Source organism: Saccostrea cucullata, unplaced genomic scaffold, assembly GCF_032062105.1.
Source record: "Saccostrea cucullata isolate Sc308-1 unplaced genomic scaffold, CSIRO_AGI_Scuc_v1 ctg352, whole genome shotgun sequence".
NCBI lineage: Eukaryota > Metazoa > Mollusca > Bivalvia > Ostreida > Ostreidae > Saccostrea > Saccostrea cuccullata.
Window position 1 is genome coordinate 17,501 of NW_026926384.1, and position 27,924 is coordinate 45,424.

The 27,924-nt window shown below is 32.1% G+C and overlaps 2 protein-coding genes across 2 annotated transcripts in view; both read right to left on the reverse strand.

The window, feature by feature from the left end:
* LOC134271512 (fibroleukin-like) overlaps positions 1 to 27,924 on the reverse strand; it is a 253,551-nt gene that overhangs the window by 10,273 nt on the left and 215,354 nt on the right. The gene's annotated exons all lie outside the window — the stretch shown is intronic.
* On the reverse strand, positions 11,058 to 26,141 carry LOC134271502 (uncharacterized). Its single transcript, XM_062753690.1, has 8 exons — positions 25,769 to 26,141; positions 16,683 to 17,269; positions 16,170 to 16,291; positions 14,995 to 15,127; positions 13,483 to 13,638; positions 13,255 to 13,371; positions 12,408 to 12,628; positions 11,058 to 11,782 (listed from the first exon to the last, which is right to left on the reverse strand). The coding sequence occupies exons 1-8, from the start codon at positions 26,139 to 26,141 to the stop codon at positions 11,344 to 11,346; spliced, it is 2,148 nt and encodes a 715-aa protein (XP_062609674.1). The 3' UTR covers positions 11,058 to 11,343.

The window sequence follows — 27,924 nt, forward strand, 5'->3', positions numbered from 1 at the left end:
AAAAATCATCTTAAAGGATTGGTTTGTTCAAAAGAGGGCTTAAAGATACACAGGAAAAGACTTAAGAGAAATTTTAAAAATGAAAGATATGTATTAAAACGGAAGAAAAAAAAATAAAAATAGAAAAAAAATCTTTCTTATCGTTAGTAAGTCATATCGTTGAAGAAAACCAAGATGTATAGAAATGAAAACAGTGGGCTGTATACTGAGATAAAAGAATATCGAGGTCCCACCCTAGAACAGGACCCGGACTGATGAAAATGTAAACAGTCGTTTGTGAACTGAGATAAGAGAACAAGAAAGTCACTGTCACTGGAATAGACCTATTCCTAACCATCACTGTTGATCATTAATAAAGTCACTGTCACTGGGATTGACATATTCTTAACCATCACTGTTGATCATACATAAAGTCACCGTCACTGGAATAGACATATTCCTAACCATCACTGTTGATCATTAATAAAGTCACTGTCACTGGGATTGACATTTTCTTAACAATCACTGTTGATCATTAATAAAGTCACTGTCAATTGGATTGACCTATTCCTAACCATCACTGTTGATCATTAATAAAGTCACTGTCAATGGGATTGACATATTCCTAACCATCACTGTTGATCATTAATAAAGTCACCGTCACTGGGATTGACATATTCTTAACCATCACTGTTGATCATTAATAAAGTCACTGTCAATGGGATTGACATATTCCTAACCATCACTGTTGATCATTAATAAAGTCACTGTCACTGGGATTGACATATTCTTATCCATCACTCTTGATCATTTATAAAATTAACATAGTTATTAGATTTATAGAAATATAAGACGTGATTTTATATTAAATTCATACCAACATTATGCATATCATTTCTTTTGAATATGAGTGATTCTTTTTTTTTATTTAATTGACTTTCACTGTTTTCAACAGCTTAAATTTACCTCTAATTTTGACAGAACGCATAAAATGATTACTATGTCAACAGAAAACAGAATTAAAAGTCCCCCTACCCCCCCCCTTTCACGTCTATTTTTGAAGACGCATATACCATTTATGTCATAATAAATGACAATTTATAACAGAAATGAAAAAAAGTAAAAGTAGTTGTTGATATTGGTTGATGATTTTTTTGCTATGCACATCATCTTATAAAGTAGATAAGTAATAAAACAGGACTATTTAAATTTATCTTTTATTAGTTAAGGAGAATCGACATAAATACGTAATTCTTAATTAAGGATTTCCGATATCGAGATATTATTCTAAATTATGGATACTTGGTAAAGAGATTTAATTCTGATATAAAGAGACTAGGGGTAGATATGTGATTCTTAATTAAGAAGACTCATTATAAAGATGTAATCCTGCATTATAGAGACTCGATATAGATATGTAATTCTAAATTAAGGAGAATGGGTAATGGTATGTGATTCTTAGATAACTCGGTGTAGATATATAGGATTTTTTACACAATGATATCAAGATCCATCAATAAAAATTAAATCATTCTGACTTGGTTTTTTCATAAGAAATATTTTAATATAAAATAAATACAATCAATAGAACCATTTATTTTAACAAAAACGTCACTGTCCACGAACTTTTTTGACAACCCTCGTACATGTCACATATATTACGTATTTTAATTGTGTTGAATTCTATGAAATTCAAATCATCTTAACACGAAAGAGGGGTCAAAAGGGTTAAACTCTCTCTCTCTCTTCTTTCTCCTCTCTCTCTCTCTCTCTCTCTTTTCCCCTCCCTCTCTTTTTCTCTCTCCTTCTCCTCTCTCTCTTATCTCTCTTTCTTTCTCTCCCCCTCCTTCTCTCTAATGTCTCTCTCATTCTCTCACTCTCCAAAATATCTTATTTTGTTTGTTTCATCAGCAACAGAGAATTGTTTGTTATGCATTATTCATTCCTTAACTAAGCATATCATTGACGTTTCCAGAAAAAAAGTCTTTATATTAGAATGACCTTTAATATCCTTAGTTTTTATATGCTATTCATCAAACAGTCGTTTATAAAAATAAAAGAATAAAAATGATGAGATATATTTGTATATAAAAATATTCTGTTAATGGTGTAACAAAGTAAACTATTTCAAAATATATCATAAGATTATGTTATGTTGGAATTCACAACATCAGAGAAACATAACTTCCTGGTTCCAAATGATGAATGTTTCATAGAAGTGGTTATTGTGAGACGGAAAAACTAAAAAGAAACAAAACAAAAATTAGGAGAATAGTGTTTTTTTTTTGTCATTTAATATTAAACTTTATGCATTTAGACCCACTAAAGAATATATCTTAAATTTATTTTTGTTTGTTACGTTATGACTGTACTTTAATTTGTAATTATTATAAACAAGTACAAATAAGTAAATTAATATTAAATGGATATTGATTTTAAGAATAAAGAAGAATCTCCAAAGCGGAAGAAAACCAACTACATAGATAGAAAAAACTGCATCTTAAAGGATTGGTTACTTCAAACAGGGTTAAAGATGTACAGGAAAAGTATTAAGATTCATGTAAATTAGATTAAACGGAAAAGAAAAAAAAATACAAAAAAATCGCCTACACTTTTATTTTTTTGGTCAGTTCTTTCGTAGAAGAAAAAAAAAGATAAATAAAAATAAAAACAGTCAATTGTAAACTGAGATTAGGAAAACAAGCTAACTCAGAGAAATTGTGTCCCCCGCTTTGGAAAAAAGTAAACCATGCACAGTTGGGGGGAGGGGGGGGGGTCGGATCTCCCTGACTGAATTTGTAGAATTATTAAAAGTATGCATGTATACTGAAGCAAATAAAATATGTCAATATGGATATAAAGATTTGATTGCTTATACTTAATTATGTTCATAGGAGATTCTTTTTATGTGGAATATCTATCACACTGTAATGATGATTTTTTGAGTTTTCACAAGCTATACCTCATAATTTTTTTTTCATTTCACATGCTTAATACCATCATTTAGTTAAAAAATGACTGAGTATTTCGAAAAAAAAAAACAAAATGGATCGTCTGGGATTGGAACCCAGGACCTCTCTGTGAAGCGAGAGACATACCACTACACCACGGAACTGCTGTACTTTAACAAAAATTATATGTAAAGATGAAGTCACATACATGTATATATTCACGTTAGATATTATCAAAATGCATGGTGTCTAATTTAACCTACATTTAACAGTTCTTATAAATGTAATAAGAATATAAATTCCGCTGAGAACCTGTTTTATACGTAATGTACAGACGGACGGACGAACAGACCCAAATTAATATCCCTCACTTTTCAAGCTGGGGACCAAATGAGTTAACTGTTATCGAGATTCACATATTTTAAAAGTTTACTGTTGCTTAACCCTAATTTTAACATTTTTTAATTAATTTCATAAAAACAGTATGCATCGTCTGAATTATTACATTAATGAGCTTCTATTTTTGAGAATGCTTTACCTTGACATTTCACATAAAATAATATTCATATGTCCACCGAATACAAGCCAAAAATATATATAATAATAATGAGGTGTTTAAGATGTATGTGTCATCAATCTGTCATTGGTGTACCAAAGCAAAATATTATTAAATACATCATTTGAATGATGTACTAAAGTTGGATTTTCCAAGATAAGATTGACATCAATTCATCAGTGATGTCTTTATTGTGAGAAAATGTATCACAAAAAATGATAATATGCTCAGAGTAGTTCAAACAATATGCGTTGATCGGGTATCATACTACTTAAGGTTTTTTTTTAAATAAATAAATAAGATAAAATTTTCTCAAAATGATTATCACATTTAACATTGACTATGCAAAATTGTGCATATTCTGACCTATTGGGTCATACTGGTCATACTGGTAAATTTACTCCAGATACATCAGTGATGTAACGGTTAGAGGTGTCAAAATTAATTTTGTTACACTAGTGATATAAGATAATACATCATATAACATTATTGTAGTAAACTGTTAAAATATTCTACAAACAAGTTTGCAATACTATAGCTAAATTATCTTTCACTAAAAAAAGCTATAAAAATGTATTTGGTTTTATAATAAAGATTAATTCACTAAAATGGACAGGCTTCCTATGAAGAAATCAACAGAATATAATATTTTTAACAACTGAATTTATTTTTCAAGATGTTTATTTATTTTAATAATGTTTATGAAGATAACGAACAGTATTCAAAATCAAAGTACATAAAAACAATATAAAATTGTGAGCAGAGCAAACACTGACCTAAAAAAACATCAGAGGTGGGATCAGGTGCCAGGTAAGAGAGAGCATCCCCTGTTGACCGGTCACACACGCCTCATCATTATTTGGAAATAACGGAAATCCCGTTGTCAATTAAATGTATAAATAATGGACTAACAATTACTATGAAGAATGTCAGTCAGCATTTGACTCAATGATAAAATTATTTCCTTACTAGGTACTTGTATCGAGCATAGAACTTAAGAAATTATGACATTAAACGAGACTGCTGATATTCCTGTTTCAACAGCTTATTTATAAATAATTTACCTCGTTTCAGAAATTGTTCATTTGTGTATCGAATCAACTGAGATAAATAAACTCAGTAGGTAGTGAATGTATATCGCTGCATAAGTTAGGTTAGTTGACTATATATTAATTGATTGATTGCATATTGATAAAAGTCCCTCGCAAGAATTTTTCATTCATACCCTAACAAAAAAATACTATAGTTAACTATAGTTAACTATAGTAAATCAAAGTGTCAAAGTTTTTGCCAAAGTTTTTCAAAGTGTCAAAGTTTTTGTCAAAGTTTTTCAAAGTGTCAAAGTTTTCGATAAAGTTTTTCAAAGTGTCAAAGTTTTCGCCAAAGTTTTCCAAAGTGTCAAAGTTTTCGCCAAAGTTTTTCAAAGTGTCAAAGTTTTCGCCAAAGTTTTTCAAAGTGTCAAAGTTTTCGCCAAAGTTTTTCAAAGTGTCAAAGTTTTCACCAAAGTTTTTCAAAGTGTCAAAGTTTTCGCCAAAGTTTTTCAAAGTGTCAAAGTTTTCGCCAAAGTTTTTCAAAGTGTCAAAGTTTTTGCCAAAGTTTTTCAAAGTGTCAAAGTTTTTGCCAAAGTTTTTCAAAGTCAAAGTCGCCAAAGTTTTTCAAAGTGTCAAAGTTTTCGATAAAGTTTTTCAAAGTGTCAAAGTTTTCGCCAAAGTTTTTCAAAATGTCAAAGTTTTCGCCAAAGTTTTTCAAAGTGTCAAAGTTTTCGCCAAAGTTTTTCAAAGTGTCAAAGTTTTCGCCAAAGTTTTTCAAAGTGTCAAAGTTTTCGCCAAAGTTTTTCAAAGTGTCAAAGTTTTCGCCAAAGTTTTTCAAAGTGTCAAAGTTTTCGCCAAAGTTTTTCAAAGTGTCAAAGTTTTCGATAAAGTTTTTCAAAGTGTCAAAGTTTTTGTCAAAGTTTTTCAAAGTGTCAAAGTTTTCGCCAAAGTTTTTCAAAGTGTCAAAGTTATCGATAAAGTTTTTCAAAGTGTCAAAGTTTTCGCCAAAGTTTTTTCAAAATGTCAAAGTTTTCGCCAAAGTTTTTCAAAGTGTCAAAGTTTTCGCCAAAGTTTTTCAAAGTGTCAAAGTTTTCGCCAAAGTTTTTCAAAGTGTCAAAGTTTTCGCCAAAGTTTTTCAAAGTGTCAAAGTTTTCGTCAAAGTTTTTCAAAGTGTCAAAGTTTTCGTCAAAGTTTTTCAAAGTGTCAAAGTTATCACTATAGTAAATCAAAGTTTTCAAAGTGTCAAAGTTATAACTATAGTTAACTATAGTAAACTATAGTTAACTATAGTTAACTATAGTTAACTGTAGTATTTTTTTGTTAGGGTATGGAGACGTCAACGTATGCCGGTGACGGGCTTTTTCAAATTTTGACCTTTACTCCGCAGTCAGTGCCATTTAGCAGTGAGGGATCTTTATCATGCCAACGCCTGCCGTTGACACGGGGCCTCGGTTTTAAGGTCTCATCCGAAGGACTCACAATTTACACTTCAAAGTGCTGAGCGCATGTCAAAGGAACCGTTGCTACCCATTTTATTGACTAGGTCCGTCGCGGCCGAGATACGAACTCATGACCTCCCGATCACGGAGCGAGCGCCCTACCGATTGAGCTACCGTTAACGGTAAGTTGACGATAAAAAAGTTCAAGTATAAGTTAAACATTTATTAAAATAACGTAGTATAACCCACTCTGTACGGAATTTTTTTTTTTGAATTTTGGCCTGGCCCCATTGATGGACAAGCATATCATAAATGCATTGCCCGTGTTCTGATTTTCGGTCATAAGAAATTTCAAAATCGCAAGGGCATACCCTAATTCACATAAAAAATAAGTTATTTGTTTTGCTATACATTATACTTTCTGGACAGTGCTGTTGCTTTAAATACAATTAGCATTTTATTAGTTTAAATTTCAAGCATATGGCCTCATATTGAAATATGTTTGACCGTCGTCGAATTTTTGTATGTCCTTATTTATAGTCAAGCTCTTAATTTTAAGAAATGCAACAGCCTTTCTCAGTTCAAGAACATATCCTTATTTTTTTTTTTTTAAGAACTGGTAAAGATCTAATGGTCAGAGTAAAATTCATTAAATATTTTCCTTCGACAATTATTGAAAAATAAGAGTCAGCAAAGCTTTTATATTGGTATTAACAGACTTTAAACTTTCAAAGTTATGTTCTGCTTATTTACAAAACGGATATTTCACTGTAAACAAATCACTTAATCTTACTCTCACTGCACATAAAATGCATCATTTTTACCAAAAAATGAAGTCTTGTCGACAAGTTTGTTGCGATCAGTTATTTATTTATAATCTGTTCTGATGAATTTTATAAGCAAATATTTAAATGCATTTGTAGGTTTTGGTGTTTTTTTATGGCAATAAAGTTTAAAGTTCCAAATTATTTTTTTTTCTAGTATTACGAGGAAAAACTATTATTTGTGCGATGTCACAGTGGAATTTTCTCGTATAAATTAGGCCCAGCCCCTTATTTTTAGCCTTAACAATTCTGCGTTTGAAAAGTTCATATGAAAATTATTCTGATTATTTTTGTTATAGGATAACAGAACGTACAGATTTTTTTGTTAGAATCACATCATGTATGTACAAAGATTTTCACTAAAGTGATTTTAATCTGAGTAAAAGTCACCGCATGTCCATATTTATATAAATCCTCAGATGCTCAGCTCTGTACTTAGGCGGTTAGCTGGGGCTATAGTTGTTTTTATTAAATAAATTCAAATGAAAATAAAGAACATATACTAACTACATGAGAAAGAGACAGAAACAAAACAGATATTTCTTTTTCAAGGAAAAAAGGTTGCGATTTTAACATTTTTTTTATAAAGTTCATATCGCAAAAGAATATTGTACAAAGAAATCTTTCCTTGAAATTTCTATTTAAAAAATTTGAATATTCTGTTCAAACCAATTCATATGATAAATGATGATTGATTGATTGATTGATTGTATTTTGTTTAACGTCCCTCTTGAGACTTTTTCACTCAAATGGAGATGCCACCACTTGCCAGTGGAGGGCTACAAATTTTGTCCTATGCCCGGCATTTAGGGCCTTTGAGCATCGAGGGATCTTTTTTTGTGCTAGCACCTACTGCGACACGGGGCCTCGGTTAATGCGGTCTCATCCGAAGGACCGGTCTCCACGTCCAGCAGTGGGATTCGAACCCGCGACGTAAGGATTGACTTCTTAATTTGCGACTCTAGAGCAGACGCTCTAACCACTAACAATTTCAAAAAAGAAAGAAAGAAGCATTCTAGATGTGGATACAGCAGTTTAGATTTAAATTTGATCAAACTTTGGCACAGTATAAAATCATAAACAACTGTTCCTCTAGATAAAAAATAAAAAATTGTACACTAAAATAAACATCTCAGATAGTGTAATCCCATTCATTTATTATGCTTTTTTTATAAAAGGCCTTAAGAACATAAATTGAAAAAATACTTGTTAGTCAAATATTTTACTTTGGAATGTTATGAACATCCCTTCATAGAATTTGCAAGTAAATGTAATATACAAATTTTACAGACATGTAAAAAATTCTTCTTCATAATTTTTTTTTCAAAATGTAAATTGATTTCAATTTTCGGATAAAATGTGTTCTAAGTTTGTGATTTTTGAGCAAGGTATGCATTGTTGACTTCATTCACTGTTCACGTCTATATGCTGTACTTTTACTGATCTAATCTAGACATTCCTTAGCACCATATTTCGTGTGTTGTTTACCATTTCTCCCTGTACTTTTATTGTGCATGTCCCTATACTGTACTTTTACTGATCTAATTTAGACATTCCCCATTTCCATATTTTATTGAAAATAGTAAATTACATTTTTGATTGCCTAACTGAATAAATCAAGTTTAGGGAAAAAAATAGATACGACAAACCTAGTTTGCAAGCTAAATAACACAATTGTTCTTTTTGTACTACGGAGAGAAAGCCCGACATGCTGATGTAGCATTCATCCTATGACGAGATCCACGGATCAGGTGATGACGTATTGTAATAACCTATTCGCTTACAGTGAGAACCCTCACAAATCTACAAACAGAAAATAATTGCGTATAAATCTTGTAAAAAGGAGCCTGTCTCTAATCAAGCCTATGGAGCAAATTCTTAGAAAATGATCTATAAATTTATTACTATGAAAATAACACTTTCAAGTGAATTATTTACACCTTGGAAATTTTAAATTCAGTTCTACTCACTATCTTAATAAATTAACTTACATGTACATTTTTTTCAAATTTCAATATAATTTTAAAATAAATGTAGAAAAGGCTATGCTCAAAAGTAATACATACAGTCTTACCCCGTTTATGCAGACTTGGGTGAAGTCATTGCAGGAGTCATGCCCGGTTTATTTTCAGAAACTGGACACTCTGCGCTTGTTCCGGTATACAAGTTAAGAAGTAATGTTCGTAATTTTCAATTTTGTTTAATTCTCAGAACCATATTTTCATAGAGGTAAATGCATTCCTATTCTATATTCATTATTTTTTTTTTCAAACCCTATGAATTAAAAAAAAAAATAAATAAATAGCTCTTAGATACACTCTTTTAATCAATATCTTTTGCTCTAGATTGACATTGCTTCCAAAAAAATTTTGAGCTTGTTTATTCGTCGCTTTTATTATATTTCATGTCTAGGAATAGTAAATCTCACAACCTTTAACACAATCCAAAAATAAAAGGGAAAATCAAAATTCCCTTTTTTTGACCCATTATTTCATATCTGCAGTCAATTTGAGAAAAAAAGGACTCATAACAAGCTTTCAGGAGTAAAATTTTGAGGAACGTTCCTATTTAACATTACAAACATGCTTTAACTCTTTTTAAAATATGAGGAACGTTCCTTTTTTTTACTTTCATAAGGTCTGAAATCTTTCTGAGATTTGAGGAACGTTCCTTTTTTACTTTCTTACGATTTGAAATCTTTCAGAAGTTTGAGGAACGTTCCTCTTAAGTTTTTAAATCTTTCTGAGATTTGGGGAACGTTCCTCTTTTACTTTCTTAAGGTTTGAAATCTTTCTGAGATTTGAGGAACGTTCCTCTTTTACTTTCTTAAGGTTTGAAATCTTTCTGAGATTTGAGGAACGTTCCTCTTTTTCTTTCTTAAGGTTTGAAATCTTTCAGAAGTTTGAGGAACGTTCCTCCCTCACCATCTTAAGGTCTGAAATCTTTCTGAGATTTGAGGAACGTTCCTCTTTTTCTTTCTTAAGGTTTGAAATCTTTCAGAAGTTTGAGGAACGTTCCTCTCTCACCGTCGTAAGGTTTGAAATCTTTCTGAGATTTGAGGAACGTTCCTCTTTTACTTTCTTAAGGTTTGAAATCTTTCAGAAGTTTGAGGAACGTTCCTCTCTCACTGTCGTAAGGTTTGAAATCTTTCTGAGATTTGAGGAACGTTCCTCTTTTACTTTCTTAAGGTTTGAAATCTTTCAGAAGTTTGAGGAACGTTCCTCTCTCACTGTCGTAAGGTTTGAAATCTTTCTGAGATTTGAGGAACGTTCCTCTTTTACTTTCTTAAGGTTTGAAATCTTTCAGAAGTTTGAGGAACGTTCCTCTCTCACTGTCGTAAGGTTTGAAATCTTCGTTATAATCGAAATCTTGGCAAGGATTCAAGTATCTCTTAAGATTTTACAAACGTTCCTTATTTACTTTCTTAAGGATTGAACGCGTACCGAGATTTGAGGAACGTTCCTCTTTTACTGCAACAGTCTAAATTAATAAATTATCAATTTAAATATCAAAACAATTCTAATTACTATTAAAGAGAAACAGTATCTCCATCAGTATCAAATGCAGTCATGTTAACAGGTTTAGGAACCATCTTCAAATCAATCATTTTTCTGTACATTATACCTCATTACATATACTAGTAATTTAAAAGCGTTAATAAATATTTTCTCTTTTTCAGTATAAGAAAAATCTATGTACTGATTTGTTTGCTTTTTACCAGACTGAAAAATGTTCCACATTAAAAGATCTGTTTATTCACAGTACATTGTTGAAAATTCAGAATCTTAATAACCCTTTTATACATTTGAACCATTTATTTACCACCATTTGTTTAAAATATATCATTTGTACAAAGATCATCAACAGATCTAGGGGGACTTATATTACAATATACATACAAGTATTCATGTAAATGGTAAATCTATTTGAATAGTTAATTCATAAGAGGATTAAGCTGTCTCATTTCTCAAATCCAACTACATGTATAGGTATATGAATTTAAAATATACACAACGATTCTGATTTAAAGTTAATAACACATCCCATAATTGAACCCCCTTATAAATAAATTTACACATAACATTACCGATAAGTTTGTTTGAAATTAGACAGACAGATGAATGAACAGAAATGCAAATAGACAATGAATGGAAATTAGGAATCGAAATGACCACATATCAAAAGTAATTGTTACATGTAGTTATAATGCTGCCTTAACATTAACTCAGAGTGCAAAGCTTAACTTCAATATTCTCATTATTTCAAGGCTTAATTTTTGTTTTTAAATACAGATGAAACCTGTGTTTCTGAAAGTTTTTCCTGAGCAATATAATACTTCCACTATCAATGATCCTGTTGCATTGCTTAGAGAGACTTTTGATCATTTGACCAAATATGTGTAGAAGTATGAACATATGGCAATGATTATTTTAAGCTGAATGCAAAGAAATTAGGGGGCCATGACCAGTTGAAATCGTGAAGATTAAACGGCAACAATGTTGACAAATTTTGATTGGAAAGCCCAGCTCGGGTGAGCCAAAAATGTGTACCATTATTCCCAGATTAATTAAAATGCACATCTGGGTTCTCCTCCTCCTCTCTTAGTATTCGCTGAAGATGCTCAGGCACTGCAGAAAGATCTTCACTATTTTCAAGCGACTCTTCAGCATACTTCGGAATCTTTGATAAACACCAAACAGCTCCTGTTCTTGAGTAGTTACGTGGGCTTTTTGATTTCTCTTCTAAGCTTTTCAGAAAATTCTCCCACCATGCTATGTCTTCTGTCGACATCATATTGCTCCAGATCTTCATGTTTTTCCTTAGAACTGGTATGTCAATTTTTTCAAATGATGCGTTTAACACTGCAGGTTGCCTTGTTGGCATGCTGGTAGTGCCATCTGGATTTTGATTAAAAAAGCTTCCATCCAGTGCTTTCCACGAATGGTCAACATTTTTGCGATAATAAATGTTGACATCCCCATTTTCCTCATTCAGTCTGTATCTGAAATGATTATAGATATAGAAATTTTTATTTTTTCGTTCCGAATATTAAGAGTTTAGAAGTCAATTATGTCAAATCATCTGTTTTGGGAGATTGAATTAAAAAAAAAATATTCAATATCATGACTTTTCATTAACTTGGTCCAAGAATGACACAGTGGATAAAGCATTTGCTCAAAAAATGTGGAATAAAGAGTACCTCGATTCTTGTATTACCTCGTATGGAATTAAGTGGTTTAGCTGTCATGAATATACATATTTTCATAGGGAAAAAGTGATGCACATTAAGGTTTACATAATCTCCTCAAAAGTGCTAGGGGGTTGTTAATATTACTGTAGACATAAATTTTTTCCATGTAGTCATAATTCTGCAGGTTCATAATGTCATAATGTCATCCGAGTGTAAAAAAAATATGCAGATTCTTGTCATGTCCAGAAATCATGTAGAATACCGTATATTGCATTATTTGTGAGAAAAATTACTATCGCTTTTCTCTACAGTGGCAAGTGGTGGCATCTCTTATGAGTAAATATTCACTTCAGAACTGTGAACAACAAACACTCAAATTTAACATTCAACTACTACATATTGAAATTGATTCTTAGACAATACAATAATAAAATACCTGAATGTATTTGTCCTTGTGTGATGTTTAACTCCTCTCAAATGAGGACTTAACCAACCAGAGATATCAAAACAACCTCCAAGCTCTTCTGCATCATAGAGAATGTTGTTAAGTACTGGTAAAGTTGCAGCATCCTTATGCCTCAAATGGTCTGCGATAACACTGAACATTTGGTCTATATCTTCATGTGTATGGCCCACATGCAGAAAAGATAACTGAACCTGTAGAAATTTTTATTAAAGTTTTTAACCACTCTAAACCATACTTTGTATATCAAAACAATAAGCTCAAGGACAACAATGCTCACCAGCTGAGTCAATTTTGTCATGCTGATCTTCATCAGACCCTCCCCCTTCCCAATAGAAGATATTAAAAAAAATTCTCCTTGATATTTCAATCTGAAACATTAAAGCTTTGTTTCAAAAATCTTGGCTGCATCCTAGCCTGGGCCATAATTTGAACAATTAAGAATTTGTTTAAACTTCATGAGCTTCCAGTTTTTCTGGACAACTGTTTCTTGAGAAGATTTTGTAATGACCACATTCTATTTCTACCTTTTTTTTCATTATCTACATTTGAAAGTAGACTAGGCCCTTAGGAATTTCCTTCACCTAGAGATGATTTGTGCCAATTTGGTTAAAATTGGCTGATTATAGTTCTAAGGAGAAGTTTAAAATGTTAAAGATTACCAACAGATAAACAGACAGAATGATGAACACAAGTCAGTAAATAAGTGATCAGGAAAAGCTCACTGAAGTTGTTAAATCAGGTGACCTAAAATAAGCATTACATTCAGAGCATTATGATTATGCAATGAGTAACACATACCAGTAGTTCATGAAATTACCTCGTAAAAAATCCGTTTTCTGACTAACAGCTCCAAGAAAGAGAGGACATACTTGTTTTTGTTCTCTCTAAAGCAGTTGTCTGCCTGAAGATACAGAACAGGTGGTAATGGTTTTCCCTATAACAGACAGTTTAAATTTATTAAAAGTTGAACAATTTAATCAACATGATCAAGCAGTTGAATGTAGAAGTATAGATTGTCATAATAAATTACGATATATTCCAATACCTTTGAATGATTCCAAAGAACTTTAAGAAGAATATTCAATGTTAGATTGGAATCATGCTTATACTGGTGGAAATCTGTGTACAGAATCTTCTTGTTGCGGCTATGGCTTAGGACCCCAGTCACATGAACGTTTAATTGTCTTGTGGCTGCGAATTCCTGCAGTTGCAAAATTTGAAAAAAATACAATGTATTAATTCATTTTATACTTGATCAATTCACAGTAATAAGTTACAGTTACAAGAAGAATTTGATTTGACATAAATAATTCTAAAAACAATACTACATGTGACTAATCTTTACCAAAACAATGACCTTTCCAATGGTAAGGAGAAGATTAAAATCAGTTGGGTGCATTGATTAAATGCTCCCTATTTCTATCAATAAATTAAAGGTAATGGCATCATAAGAAAATTGTTGCTTAATGCTCTCTACCGATTGAGTCAGACAGACTATAAATGGTGCAACTCAAGAATTCTTTTACATTCCCATATGCATTATATTTTTTATCTTTTTCTTAATTTTAGTCCATCAACAAATATGCTGAAATTTGTCTGGAAAACAGATTTTTCCACTTACCTTCCTACCCAATTACATGTATTTACCTTGAGTTGGGAGATGGCAACATTATTTTAAAGATACCCTTACCAGACTTTTCTTAAGACAAAAAGATCAAATCCATTTAATTTCTCTAACTTTATACATAAAAAGTAGTGATTTTATGGTACAGCAAAACTCGGTTGTAACGAAGTCAAGGGGACTTATGAAATTACTTTGTAATTAGCTATATCCGTATAAGAAATTTCTTTAATTCATATAACTCGGGATCCGAGATAACTTTGCTATATCAAGAATTCACAATATCCGTGGTCATACTTAGCGAGTTTTACTATATATATATAAGAAATAATTGCATTTTCAATCAAGAAGAAAGGGGACTTTTGTATCTCACACGGCAGGTCATGACATATGACCTATCATTGGTATATATTTTTTATTTATACCCATGGATTGGTCTTTGTTTTTTTTATAGTTAATTCGAAAGTAAGTGGGGATTTATGTACTTTGTGTACATGTAACTAAACTTATATCTTACATTTGGATATGTGTTTTTACCTTTGAACCATTAATTAAGTAAACCCAAATGTTGCACCATTCTAAGTTTGAGAACCATTTGCCAATGACAAGTATCAAACAGAGAACATGTAAATGTACTGGTAATTGCTTAAAATTTTTTAAAAGAAATAAATGGCAGTTGAACATGAAAAAATAATTGTTTTAAAATTTGGGTTTTACTGGTTTATTAAGACTTCTAGTGTTGACACTTTCTGCAAGTGTATGTCTTTACAAAGCTCATAGAAATCTCAGTCAGTGGTTATGGAGAAGTTTTAAGAGGATTGTGTGTACATTCTTTGTTTCATTCTCTCTAAATAAATTATTAGAATGGAATTTTCTTAAATATAATCTCTCATCAAAAACCTGTCAAAGGTACATGATGTTTATAATAATATTTACCTTACTTTGTCTTCCCTTGAAATGAGGAATGTTTGTTTTTGACTGATCCATTCCATCTATGATTAAGCTAAGGTACTTGTCTGGCCTGCGTCTGCTTACAACCTTTCTCCTATAATATGCCGTCTTTTCTTTCCTAGATTAAAACATGGCAATTCTCACTATTTAATCAACAAAATACAGATGACATGCATAAGCATATCATTAGAAAAGTTCTAATATTTACAGTAAATCTGGTCAATGATAGCATTTATTCATTAAAAGTTTAAAAAGTTCATTGGGGAATTGTCGGAAACCCATGGATGTTGTCGTCTCTACTTATCACTGAACTTGGTTGCTCACAGATTTAGCCTGAAGGGCTTCCAAGTAAACTTGCAGCTGCATTTCATTTCCGGGATTTTTTTTTTAATTTCAACTTTTCATTTCCTACATTTTAAAGTTTTCATTTCCAATATATTTTAGTTATCTCCATCAATATTAATGTAGTGCTTTACATTGTGTACTGAAAGCAGGATTGAAAAATTCACTTATGAAAAATTTTGAAAATGATGTTTGAAATTAATTCTTTTAAAAATTCATTTACACCTACTTTGTTAACATTAAATTGCCAGAATTGTTCCAGATAAAATCTCTTCTACAGACAGACGTAATTCCAATATACCCTCCTCCCTTTAATTCGTTTGCGGGGGCATAATTATGTGTCAAATCTATTATAAACAGATTGTGTAACATGTCTATCAAATTCTAAAACCTTACAACCCTCCCCTGTTTGAATTTATACTAATCAGATGGACATTAAAAAAAATTTTTAATTGAAGTTTATAAACATTTTCTCAAGAGTCAAGTGCTCTAGCTCCAGCAACAAATGTTTGATTAATAAAACTGTCATTGTCGTGTGCCATTGAAGGATCGCACATTTACTTACTGATATCCAACGTACTCAGGCTGTATATATTTGTGAATTGATAAACCATATAACATATTTTTCGGTGTTGTTTCTGATATATTACATCTGTTTTTTAAATTTAATTTGGTTCAATTACCCCGGTATAAATATGGGAATTAATATTGCAGACTGTGACTATATAATGAATGTTCATCTACCATTAAATTTGGAACTGGTTAAAATTGATGATGTTAACATATTTTGAAAAAAAAATATGAATACATGATCTTACATTTGCCTGTGAAGGTGGTCTTGTTTCTTAGTCAGTATGTTTCGATTTTTCTCTGGATTCAGTTGTTTATGTAACTCCCTGTCAAGTTTGTCACATGTTGTACATCTTGTGAATAAGTTACTCTGAAAATTAACAAGCTAGGAGATTTTAAAGCTTATAGACACAACACCAATAAAATGAATATACCTGACATTTCCTTTAAACGCAAACAAATATAATCCTCATTAACTTTGATTAATTTTGTTAATTATTTACTGGTAACAAATTCCTATTGAATTGAACATGTTGAATATTGAATATAATATGTTGAGAAGTTGACTTTGTGTTTGTAAGTCAATGCAACTATTCAACTAAACTATCTTAAAGATACATTTGTACAGAATATACTATACTACGTTTTGTTAATATTGCACTAAATATACCCATAGTAGTCTTATTATTGACATTAAAGTTGCATATTTTGTTTATAGAAATTACTTTCTGAAATATAGAGAGCAGATTTATTTATCTTACCTGTTTTATTCTCACATGCGAGTAATGATCATTCCAGATGTTCAAAAAGGTTTGATGTGATACACTCTCTTTTTCATCGAGATCCATTTCCATTTTATATGCTTCATATATTTCATTCTTACGAAGTCCAAAAGGTAGCCATATCTCTTGAACATGGGGAGGATTCTCTCCCCTCGAGGCTACATACTCTCCAAACCAATTCAGTGCTTCCATTTTTTTCTCTGCGAGTGATGCTTGTCGATGACTTGGAACTTCTTTTTTCATCCATATTCTCCTTTGTCTATAGAAGATGGATTTTGAAAGACCATGGGCTATTAACCAGCTCCTGAGACAGACGGAATGATCTCTTAGCTTGAATACAAATTGTCCTCTCCTTAAGCCTTGGAAATCTTCAAAATTTTTTTTGAACCAATGTTTCCTGTCCTTTGGATTTAAACTCCACAGTGCATAATGGCACTCCTCTATCATCTCTTTAGAGTAGAATGTCTTACTTGTGCATCTCTTTGGACACTCACACTGCTCTGCAGTGGCCTTTTTCAGTGTAGCTTTCGATGTTTTCTTCTTCTGAAGTTTTAAAGACCATTGACCTGAAATAGATTATAAAGGTTTCTAATGCCAAAAGATACTTAATAGACATATTTTATAGCCTGTGCTTTTCACATGAGTGAAATAGGTATGATTTGAAATAAAAGGAAACAAGTTCAAAGAAGAAGTAATTCAAAGTCTTATAATTAAACTATTAAGCAGCTTATATGATGCATCAATCAGGACAGATCACAGACCCAACACTGAAACTTAAATTGAAAACTAAAAACTTAAACATCTGCCATTTGGTATTGAATTTGATATTTCGTATTGAAATCCAAATTCCAAATTGAAAGAACACAAAAAGTGAAATTTTACAAAAAAAGTTGAAAAATAATGTTTAAACACTGTCAGGTATTTTTTATGTCAAAGAGAAAAAAAATGCTAACATTAAGTTCACACTTAATTCAGTTTATAACCTGTTGAACAGATGATCAATCAGCCACTTGATTGTAAAAGTTCAGTAATTAATAATATTTACAATATAATTGGAATGCTCAATGTGCTGTGTCTCATTGAATAGGAGTCAGAACCGGGCTAACACCCCCATTTTTTTTACAAGGGCTGATATAATATTGGGCAGTATCTTTGTTTCTTCTTTTGTTTTTCATTTTTTTAGTAGATATGAAAAATTTATACTCTTACACTTAGCCCCTACCCCCACCCCCACCCCCACTTTCAATTTACTTGCAATACCAATGGGGAATAATTTCATCTTAACTTATATCAAAGCAACATGCAGGCACCTAGCAACAGAATCCCCACCCCACCCCCTCCCGAAAAGGATTTACAAGTTAAACATTTTTTTGTCAAGTTTTTTTGTCAAGTTTTTTTTCGGATAAGTTAACGTTGAATTAAATATTCTCTCTGGTTGGTCCCAAACTGTCAAAACAAATGTTAGTACATGTAACTACATAGTTATTTGTAAAGTGAGTGAAGTAGGATTAATTGTCACTGACATGGGAATTCCAAAATAAATCTCATATATAAAGGTTTCTCATTAAATACATGTGTATTTGCCTACAGGAATAATGTACAGTAATTTAGGGTATTCCGAATCTCCTTTTAGATTTTGACTGCAGATGCTATGTTTAAGGTGATTCGGAAACAAGTATGCAGCGTGTGCAATTTCTTCAGTTGCGGTCATGCACATACGTGATGCGAAATACCTTAAATTGTAGGGGGTTATAAATGGGGTTGTAACATATACATTTTGAGATGTAATAAAAAAATTATTAATGCTTTTGAAAGCTCATAAAATTGTCGTTCTATCAATACCTAATATGCTAGGTTTTATCCACCAACAACGCCACGACATCGATGAGAAACGTTAAAATTCTGCAACGTTTAGCCTATACATGGAAATTTTCTTCGACAAGGATAGCAAGTTAATGAATGAATTATTTTATTAATTAACGCATTAAGTTTACCTCTTTATTTTTTTGCATGTATTAAGCATGAACATAATTGTTATCGATAACTAGAGCCGAGCTCGTTGCAAAGCAACAAGTAGGTCTTCCGTCGGCGCTGCGGACAGGGAGAAGTGACCTTGAGTCAAGGTCATGTCACGTTCTAATGTTAAAGCAATATTTTAAGGGCAGATATCATCTTATATGTTCTACTACTTAAAAAATGGATAGTAAAGTTATTTTTGCGACCTTGACCTTGACAAAATGACCTTGCGTCACACCATGACACATGGTGGTGATGTCAGAGCATATCCCATTTGTGTGCTACTGTGTATTGACAAATTCACACATGTTCTTTCAAACAATGCATCCAGCCAGAACATCTTATCCTAAATGACCTTGATTCAAGGTCATGACAAACTCTACATGATTTAAGCTATACTCTTTTTTTCAATAGCCCTTGTCACAGCTAACATGTGTAAAACAGGTATGAGAGAGCTACCCTTTCTCTATCATAAGTTATGGTCAAATTATTATGTTATGTTTAAATGGAAAACGAATCAAACGTCAAGGTCAAAGTTCATTATAAACTAGTACATACAGTCATGTAATTTTTGTGTAATATGAAAGTCATATCTCTTCTCATTCAAAAGTTATAATCAAAGCTAAAATTTTGAAAAGTAAGCCAAGCCTCAAGGTCACGTCAAAAGTCAGTGTATTTAGAAAAGTGTTGTCTCAGGTAATAAAAAGGGGTAAAATAAAAGCCCTTTTTCTCTTCGTTCAAAAGATATGACAGTTTTTCAAGTACATATGCATTAAATGTACGCGGAGACCTGTCCTTAATGAGAGCATATACACAACTGTATATAGTTATGAGGTACATGTAGGTGGTGTTGAAAAGGATTAAATTCGTCTGATTCCACCTTAATTTTTTTAAAATTCCAATCTTTGCGCTGCTAGCGATTTTTAGCTCACCTGAGCCGAAGGCTCAAGTGAGCTTTTCTGATCACATTTTGTCCGTCGTCCGTCCGTCCGTCTGTCCGTCTGTAAACTTTTCACATTTTCGACTTCTTCTCAAGAACCACTGAGCCAATTTTGACCAAACTTGGTACAACACATCCTTAGGGAAAGGGGAATTTAAATTATTAAAATGAAGGGACATATCCCCTCGCAAGGGGAGATAATCAAAAAAAGACAAAAATAGGGTTGGGTCATTAAAAAATCTTCTTCTCAAGAACCACTGGGCCAGAAAAGCTGAAACTTATGTGAAAGCATCCTAGGGTAGTGTAGATATTAAATTGTTCAAATCATGACCCCCGGGGGAAGGGCGGGGCCACAATGGGGAATCAAAGTTTAACAAATAAAATACATGTATATGGGGAAAATCTTTGAAAATCTTCTTCTCAAGAACCACTGAGCCAGAAAAGCTGAAACTTATTGGAAAGCATCCTAGGGTAGTGTAGATATTAAATTGTTCAAATCATGACCCCCGGGGGAAGGGCGGGGCCACAATGGGGAATCAAAGTTTTACATAGAAATATATAGGAAAAATCTTTGAAAATCTTCCTCTCAAGAACTACTGGGCCAGAAAAGCTGAAACTTATTTGCACATGGAAGGATCCTGGGGTAGTTGATTTCAAAATGTCTTAATTAATTATGATCAGTGGGGTAGGGTGGGGATACATAGATAATTTATTACAAGGGAGAAATCTGGTAAAGAACAGAATGGTCAAAGCTTCTCGGGTGAGCGATGTGGCCCATGGGCCTCTTGTTATTGTTTAAACTGTCTTTTGGGCTGAAATATTGTTCATTTTCTGGGTATTCTGCGTATGCTCAAAGGCGGTCAGCACCACATGCATCTTACATGTATAAAATTAAATGTCCAGCCTTTCACTTTCACATAAATTTAGCTATATTGCCAGGTAAGAGAGCTACTGTACCACCCATTAAAAAGTGAATATATTAATTTTGCACAAAAAATATGCGCTGAGGCTATATATTTCAATATCGGTGTTTTTCAAGTGCAGCAATATAAAAATATTACTTACCGTGTGTCTCTAGCACATTCCTTCAATTTTACTACAGCAAAACATTCCTTACAAACTTTTTTTAATAGTCATTCTGAGCTGAATTTGAGATATCGAAAATATCAACTAATTATTCTTCCATTTTGGGTGGAAAAATAATTCGGCCTAACAAGCTTCTTGCAAATGTCAAGTACTTGGTTCTTGATAGAGATATCTGGAACATTTTGAAATCCATCTTTTGTGCAGTTGAGGTAAGAATTCTGAGAAATTATTCCAGAACCAAATGCAATTTTTTGTACGCAATTAATATATACTTTGAATATGGGTGGCACTGTAGCTCTCTGGTGATCCATCCCAAATTTTTTTTTTTCAACTAGCGAGCTACACATCTGTAGGTAGCCTTTCACCAAATATATTCTATAAAAATTATGATTTCATCTTGTTTGTAACTTGCTAGAAATATAGCGTAAAAATCCAGAAAGAAAATAATGAATATTAGAAATGATTTGGAAATTCTGAAAAGCTTGGGATGTATTATATAATTATTTCAAGAGCTCTTCCAAGTAAATTAAGCTGCATATTCTTACAATGATCATGTGCCTTTAAAATCATATCAACATGATATTCTTTTTATTTGACGAAATAAAAGAAATACATACATCTAAGCATATCATTCCGTACAAAACAATTGTAAATTATGTAAATTTCGATTTTTTAAAATGTCTCTCCCACTTACAATTTACTTCGTACATTTATCATGTTTTAAATATATTCGCTACATTTAAAGAACATCGCAAACTCTGAAACCGGTACACACAAATTAGATTAATTATAGCTTGATTTAGGCCCGTATACATGTACCAATCGCAATGACTTAAAAATGGAGATGGAAATCATCCATGCTATATGTATTATAAAAAAATTGCAGGCGTGAGAACCCCGACTTTTTAAATATCGAAACTGTAATAATTCACATCAAAAGGGAAGATTGATTGATTGATATAATACTGTTTAAAGCCGAGTCGGCAATATCTCAGCCACACTTCGGCGGATAAGTTTATTTTTTGACCGGTTTCTTGAAAGTTTTTGGTTTCTCTGGCGGCCCCAAATGAACCTACTCTTTTTCGAACTCCAGAGAAACGATCTTTTACGTGCCGAGGGGGTTGTTATCCCTGACACCATTTAATGTCCCCATCCGACGGACTTAAAATTTAAAAATATGTAAGCTGTTATAAATTTGTAAACTGTTAAAAATAAAATGATCTAAATATATCTCATAAAAGTGCTCTAATCATTTCTTTATTTTATAGTGAAAATCAGTTTCATGTAAATATTCCAAAATTGCATGTACATTAATATTTGTAAAAAGTTCATGTATGGTTTTTGTATTACCAAAAAGTCTACTTCGGATGGGTGTAAAATCAGAACATTCTAATAAAATATGATTCACTGTTATCGGACAGTCACAGGATTTACATTCCGGCTGAGACCAAAAGGGAAGAATGTAATATTTATGTACGCGCAATTAAAATTTCTGTCAAATTCGCAGATCATTGTGAAAAATGTTAATGGGATAGCCCATCCTGTGTCACCTTTTCAGTGTGGTTGATGAACTCGCCCATACACTTTGTAATCTCACCTGAGCAGCGGAGAAGAGGGTGAAATCGTAGCATGCACTAGCCATTCGTCATATAGAATAGAATGCACATTTACAATGAATATATTTGTTTTCAACAAAACCTTCATGCATGTCTGTAGAAATATTTTACGATTCACGCAAAAAATATTTTCTTTGATTTTCAACAGTAATTAAATAAATGTTGCAGAGGAAACATGATAGCGTGTAAAATTTCTATAATACCAAAGCCTATAATACCAAAGCTATAAGTGGTCTAGTAAACAAAATAAAAACTGCCGTGCTATTTTCTTCAGCTAGGTTGTCCTTTGATCGAAGAAATGGTTGTATACATGTAAATTTTGTATGTAAAATGTGTGCAGCTTAAGACTGAGTTATTTAATGCTATTTAATGTTTTTCTATTGACTTACAATTTTGTTTGTTTCAACATTAAACGGAGATCAGTCAAAAATTACATGCGCAAATGGTTTACACACAACACAGACAGTCACTGTGTATCGAACTCCCTGAACGTATATACGGGTCAATGCGCGATCGATGAATGGGTTACATAACTGTAAACAGTACACAGAGCAGCCAAGGTCCGAGAAGAATTTACGATGGATGTATTAAAAGACAGTGAATTATTCTAAGCTTGAAAGCTCTATTAAAATATTAATAGCATGCTATACATTGAATAATAAACATGATAAACGAAGGAAATTAAATATGATTTTTTTTTCCCTTATTCCCGTCTTTTAAAAAAACAAATAAAAGGAGAAAGTTGTCTCTGGAAATTCTGCGAGGCATTAATCCACCTCGAGAATGCGTTCAGAACCTTATTTCAACAAAGTTTAACATTCAGTTTAGTTATGTATATTGTTTCTATCCAGTTATTTCAGTTAGACATGTTACACGCATAAAGAATTCTTCTACACTTGCCGAACAAAATCACTTACCTGTACATGGACTATAAAGTTTTCTGCTCATTTAATAACACATGGCCCGAATCAAAAAACGTTTTCATGAGTTCAATAAGATGTTAAAGAACCCATTTCAAATCGATAACCATATTGAAATATTTACCATTTTTGAGTTATAAAGTAAAATAAAGTAAAAACTTTCAAGTGCCCTTGACCCCTAATTTGAGGGGCCAGCCCCTTTTTATTGATGTAAAATGATAGATCTTCAAATTATGCACATTTTTTGTTCAACATGTCTTAACAAAATATTTTTAGTTTAAAAGATACATAAGGAAATATATGTAAATTTTTGCGCTTTTAGGCACTCTCATTTTTGACCCCTATCTAGCACCGTTTTAAGCGCAGAAATCGAAAAATGAAAACCGATGTGCACAACTTCAATCCTTTTATTATCTAAAATCAGTAGAATTTCTGCTCCAGCGTTAGCCGTCTCTGAGCCTTTGTCTGGAAACGAAAGCCTATAAATTTTCGTTTAAAGGGAAATAACTCAAAACCGGAAGTGACGTTTTGAGATTTTAGTCAACATTCTGATAGAGTTTATTAACGTCTATAACCTCTGAAAATTTGAGCGAAATCCGTTGAGAAATGAGTGAGATATGAGGCCTCAAAGTTGCGGTCTAGGAAGCAGAAGAAAAAAAAGAATAAGAATCTTGACCAACAGAATCAGTAGAGGGTCTTCCGTTGGAAACGGAAGACCTTAATAACGATGCAGTTGTAACACGTGTTCCTATCTCGTATAAGATACAGCGATAAGGTAAATTAGGCCTACTGAGTGTCGCGAAATGCAGGGTGATTCAGAATACCCTATTCAATTTGCACTTAAAATGCATTTAAAAAATTATATCACTATAAATTACTCTGCTGTGGGCAATTTGATTGTAAGTTTCTAATGTTTATTATCAGTAACTTTTTTTTCATATATTACATATGATATTGTAGGTCTAAGTAGAATGAACAGTGAACACACATGCATAAATGTGACTACTGTACATGTATAATACACCATATTTTTTTTCTAGTCAAAGTTTTCAAAGTACTTTTTGTCGGTATGATAATGTACCTGTACATGTGTTATGCACATATGTATTGTAAGTTGTAGACTGTCTGTTGTTTACTTGAACAACAGTGCAATGCTTATGTATATACATTGGGGAATTTTCGTTTACTATGATCCGTGCCTCTTGTATTTGATGACACCGACAGATTTTTACCGGCCCCCGCCTACACATGTTTGGCACAGTCTAAAGCAAAGAGCGAATTATAGATAGGTATAAACAATTTTACTTTCTCTATTTAATTGGGATCTGTTGTATATATTTTAAAATGACATGTACATATATACTAAAAAATTTAAAAAATATAATGAAATGTTAATTAATCATCAAACAGAAAATTATATGATATTTTGTTCCACAAAGGAGGATAAGCGCGTTTTACAATATGCCAAGCTTTTTCCCACCACATCTTACATCAAAACAAAATTGCAAATAAAATATATGACTGGCGGATCCAGAGAAATTCTTAGGGCATTCTCTGGGACCGAGCAAGGAGCCTGGCATGTTTGTTGTGTTTTTATTGACGTAAAACCATCTCTAGTTATAGATAATTTCAAAAGTCCTCCAGAGTTCGTTTGTACCAAACTGAGCGCAGAACTATGAGTAGTTTGCCTATGTACATGATGTAGTAATGTAATCTATGCAATTTGTATAAAAGAAAATCCTGCAGTTGCAGAGATATATTAATTAACAGATAAATATAAGAAATTTTCTTAACAGATCAAACATTTCAGTTTCTCAAAGCTTCATGAAAGGGCCAATTAATTGATCATGAGTACCTCGTTTCGTTTTTTATTTAGAAGAGCCAGTTGTAACACCAAGATGTTAGGTATATAGTTTTAATTATATTGAATAATACATGTACATTTATTTAATGAATAAGATTTCTAATTCATTTGTGTTTTAATCTATAGCTAGTTAAAATACTTCTATAGATAGAAACTTTTTTTCTTTTGCTCTGTCTTGTTTGACGGAAACTGTTTACAAGGGGTATATATATATATATATGAGAGAAATGAAAAATGAAGCAATACTATATCTGTTAACAGAAAGAATTCCTTTCTGCCTGTACAAAAATTATTAAGATAAGTATTATGGACATGATTATTTGGTAGAAACTAGTTCTACAATAGTGAAAAACATCAGGCCTGGGGGCCTTAAACTTAGACGAGCTCACTTTCGATCTCAGTCTCACTTTTACAAAAGGAATATATAGTGGAAAAGTGAAACTTAGATCAAAAGTGAGCTCGTTTAAGTTTTATGGCCCCCCGGCCTGTTCTGCATACATGCAGTTTAGATGATTTCACGTAAAATTATATATTTCTTACAAGAGAAAGATTAATGCCATAATGTACATAATAAAAATCAAACAAAAGAAAGCTTAATTTTAAAATCATAATGAATAACTTACTTTTTGATTTCTTTGGAGTACTGGTCATCAAGGGTTCAGTGAAGTGCATATATCCAAATGGTTGTGAATCAGTTGAACTCCCACTTGTGTGCAAGTCAGATGAAATAAGTGATATCTCCTTGCTAATGCTGTTGCTTTGTTCACTTGAATATTCATACAAATCTTCATCACAAATGGTAGGCGCACGAATTGGAGGTGGTGTATCATCGCGAAAAGAGAATATATCACCAAATGCATTATTTTGAGACACAGAATTAAAGGAATGTTCAAAATTTGATATTTCCTGTATTGACCCGTCAGAATGGTCAGTATTAATATCAATGTGATCTGAGGAAAACTCGTATTCCTCTGCCTCAATGACAGAGTCACCCATTTCTAACTAAGTAAGAACAAGATTCGTGTTTCATGGGAAAGATTTGTGGTATCTCTGGGGTTGCAAATACATCAGATGTCAATCACAAACTGGAAACTGATAAGATTTTAGGGGCGTGAACACTCAGAATAACTGTAGCCTGCTAAATTTTAGATATTTCAGATTTTGTACTGATACAAATATGTGGTCCATTTCACGGTCAAAAAGTAATGCATTTTACATGACACAGAATGGAAAAATTGTAGGAAAAATTTGGAATGTATGTGCTGCAAACAATGCGGGATGTGTAAAGGTAATTTTTTTTTTCATTTTTTCATTGTTATTTATTGAATTTAGTTCAACTGATTTTCATGAAATTAACAAACTGATAGATTTGCTTTTTTGTTTAAATATTTATCAGAAGTAAAAAGTAAAGTTTGATCCATTTTTTAAATTATTGGAGAATATTTCACATTTTCTTTTAAAGCATTGGTTAAAATATATGATAATGATAAACTTTAAAGGTTGTGATGCTTGGCCATGACAAAATAATGCGCCTTGAAGATTTTGACCTGAGAGACAATGATTTTTGTGGATTCTTTGCTGGACATCTGACTGGACGACGTGCATTTGTACAAAGATGGGAAACACTTCAAAATTCAGGTTTGTTAATTCCTTACTACATTTAGAAATTGATAATATAATCATACAAAGAGCCACAGACAACTATCTCAAAATCTGCATTATTAAATAAATGATATACACTTCTTTCCAACTCTGGTATATATAATGTGCAATGTAATATGTGCACTTCATTGTTAAAATTATACCACTGTCCTCACCGTAAACCTGAAATTAATTGAGGGTGGCGTCCATCCCACTTAAACAAAAAAGCCTAACTCAGAAATGTCTTGACAAGCAAAAAACAAAGTAAAATATTAAATGCAAAAAAAAACCTATGAAAATATAGTAAGGAGAGGGGGAGATTAGCTCCTCACTTAATATTCTACTTATGCTTCATATCATTGATTTTTCACGCCCACTTAACACAGATGCATTTTCTTAGGTGTGGATCTGTCAAGGGTATTTTAATTGTATAAAATATATACATTTAAATACTCTGCAAATTCGGAGGGGGGGGGAGGGGGGAGCTGATTTAGATCCACTCATGAAAACTGCTGTTATTATATCCGATATATTTCGATAAATTTTATTTGCTTTAATTCTTGTATATTGCAGATCTGTTTTAAAATGAATGAACATATAAATTTTTGTTATGAGTTCTCGCAATTTACCCCCTATTCAAGTTAAGGGATTTAAAGTAAAATCATTCATGTATACTTTTTTGTTGAAAGCTAGAAGCAATGTCATTCCCCCTTTAATATAAAGAAAGGATTAAGAAAGGGGAGTTTTAAGACATCCATGTATAATAATCAACGAGGAATCACTCTGTAGTTTTAATTTACTCCAATCCTCACCCAGGAAGGATAATAATTTAATTCATAATTAATAAAAAAAGTCTCGAAAAGAAGCTTATAATCATCTATTTTATGCAATAATTTTCATTTTGGGCTTCAAGGTTATCTGAAGTTCTCATAAAATTCTTAGAAAAAATCAAAATTTTTACCCCATAAAAGTATATTATAAAGACATTTTTAAAGATGTACAATTTAATCTAACCACAGAATGATATAGATACTAATGTTTTTGACATGCATTGCAAAAAAAAAAAGAAAAAATCAGTCATCATGCAGGAGAACTAAAGGAAACATTATATGTGTAAAATTTATGCAATTCTTCAAAT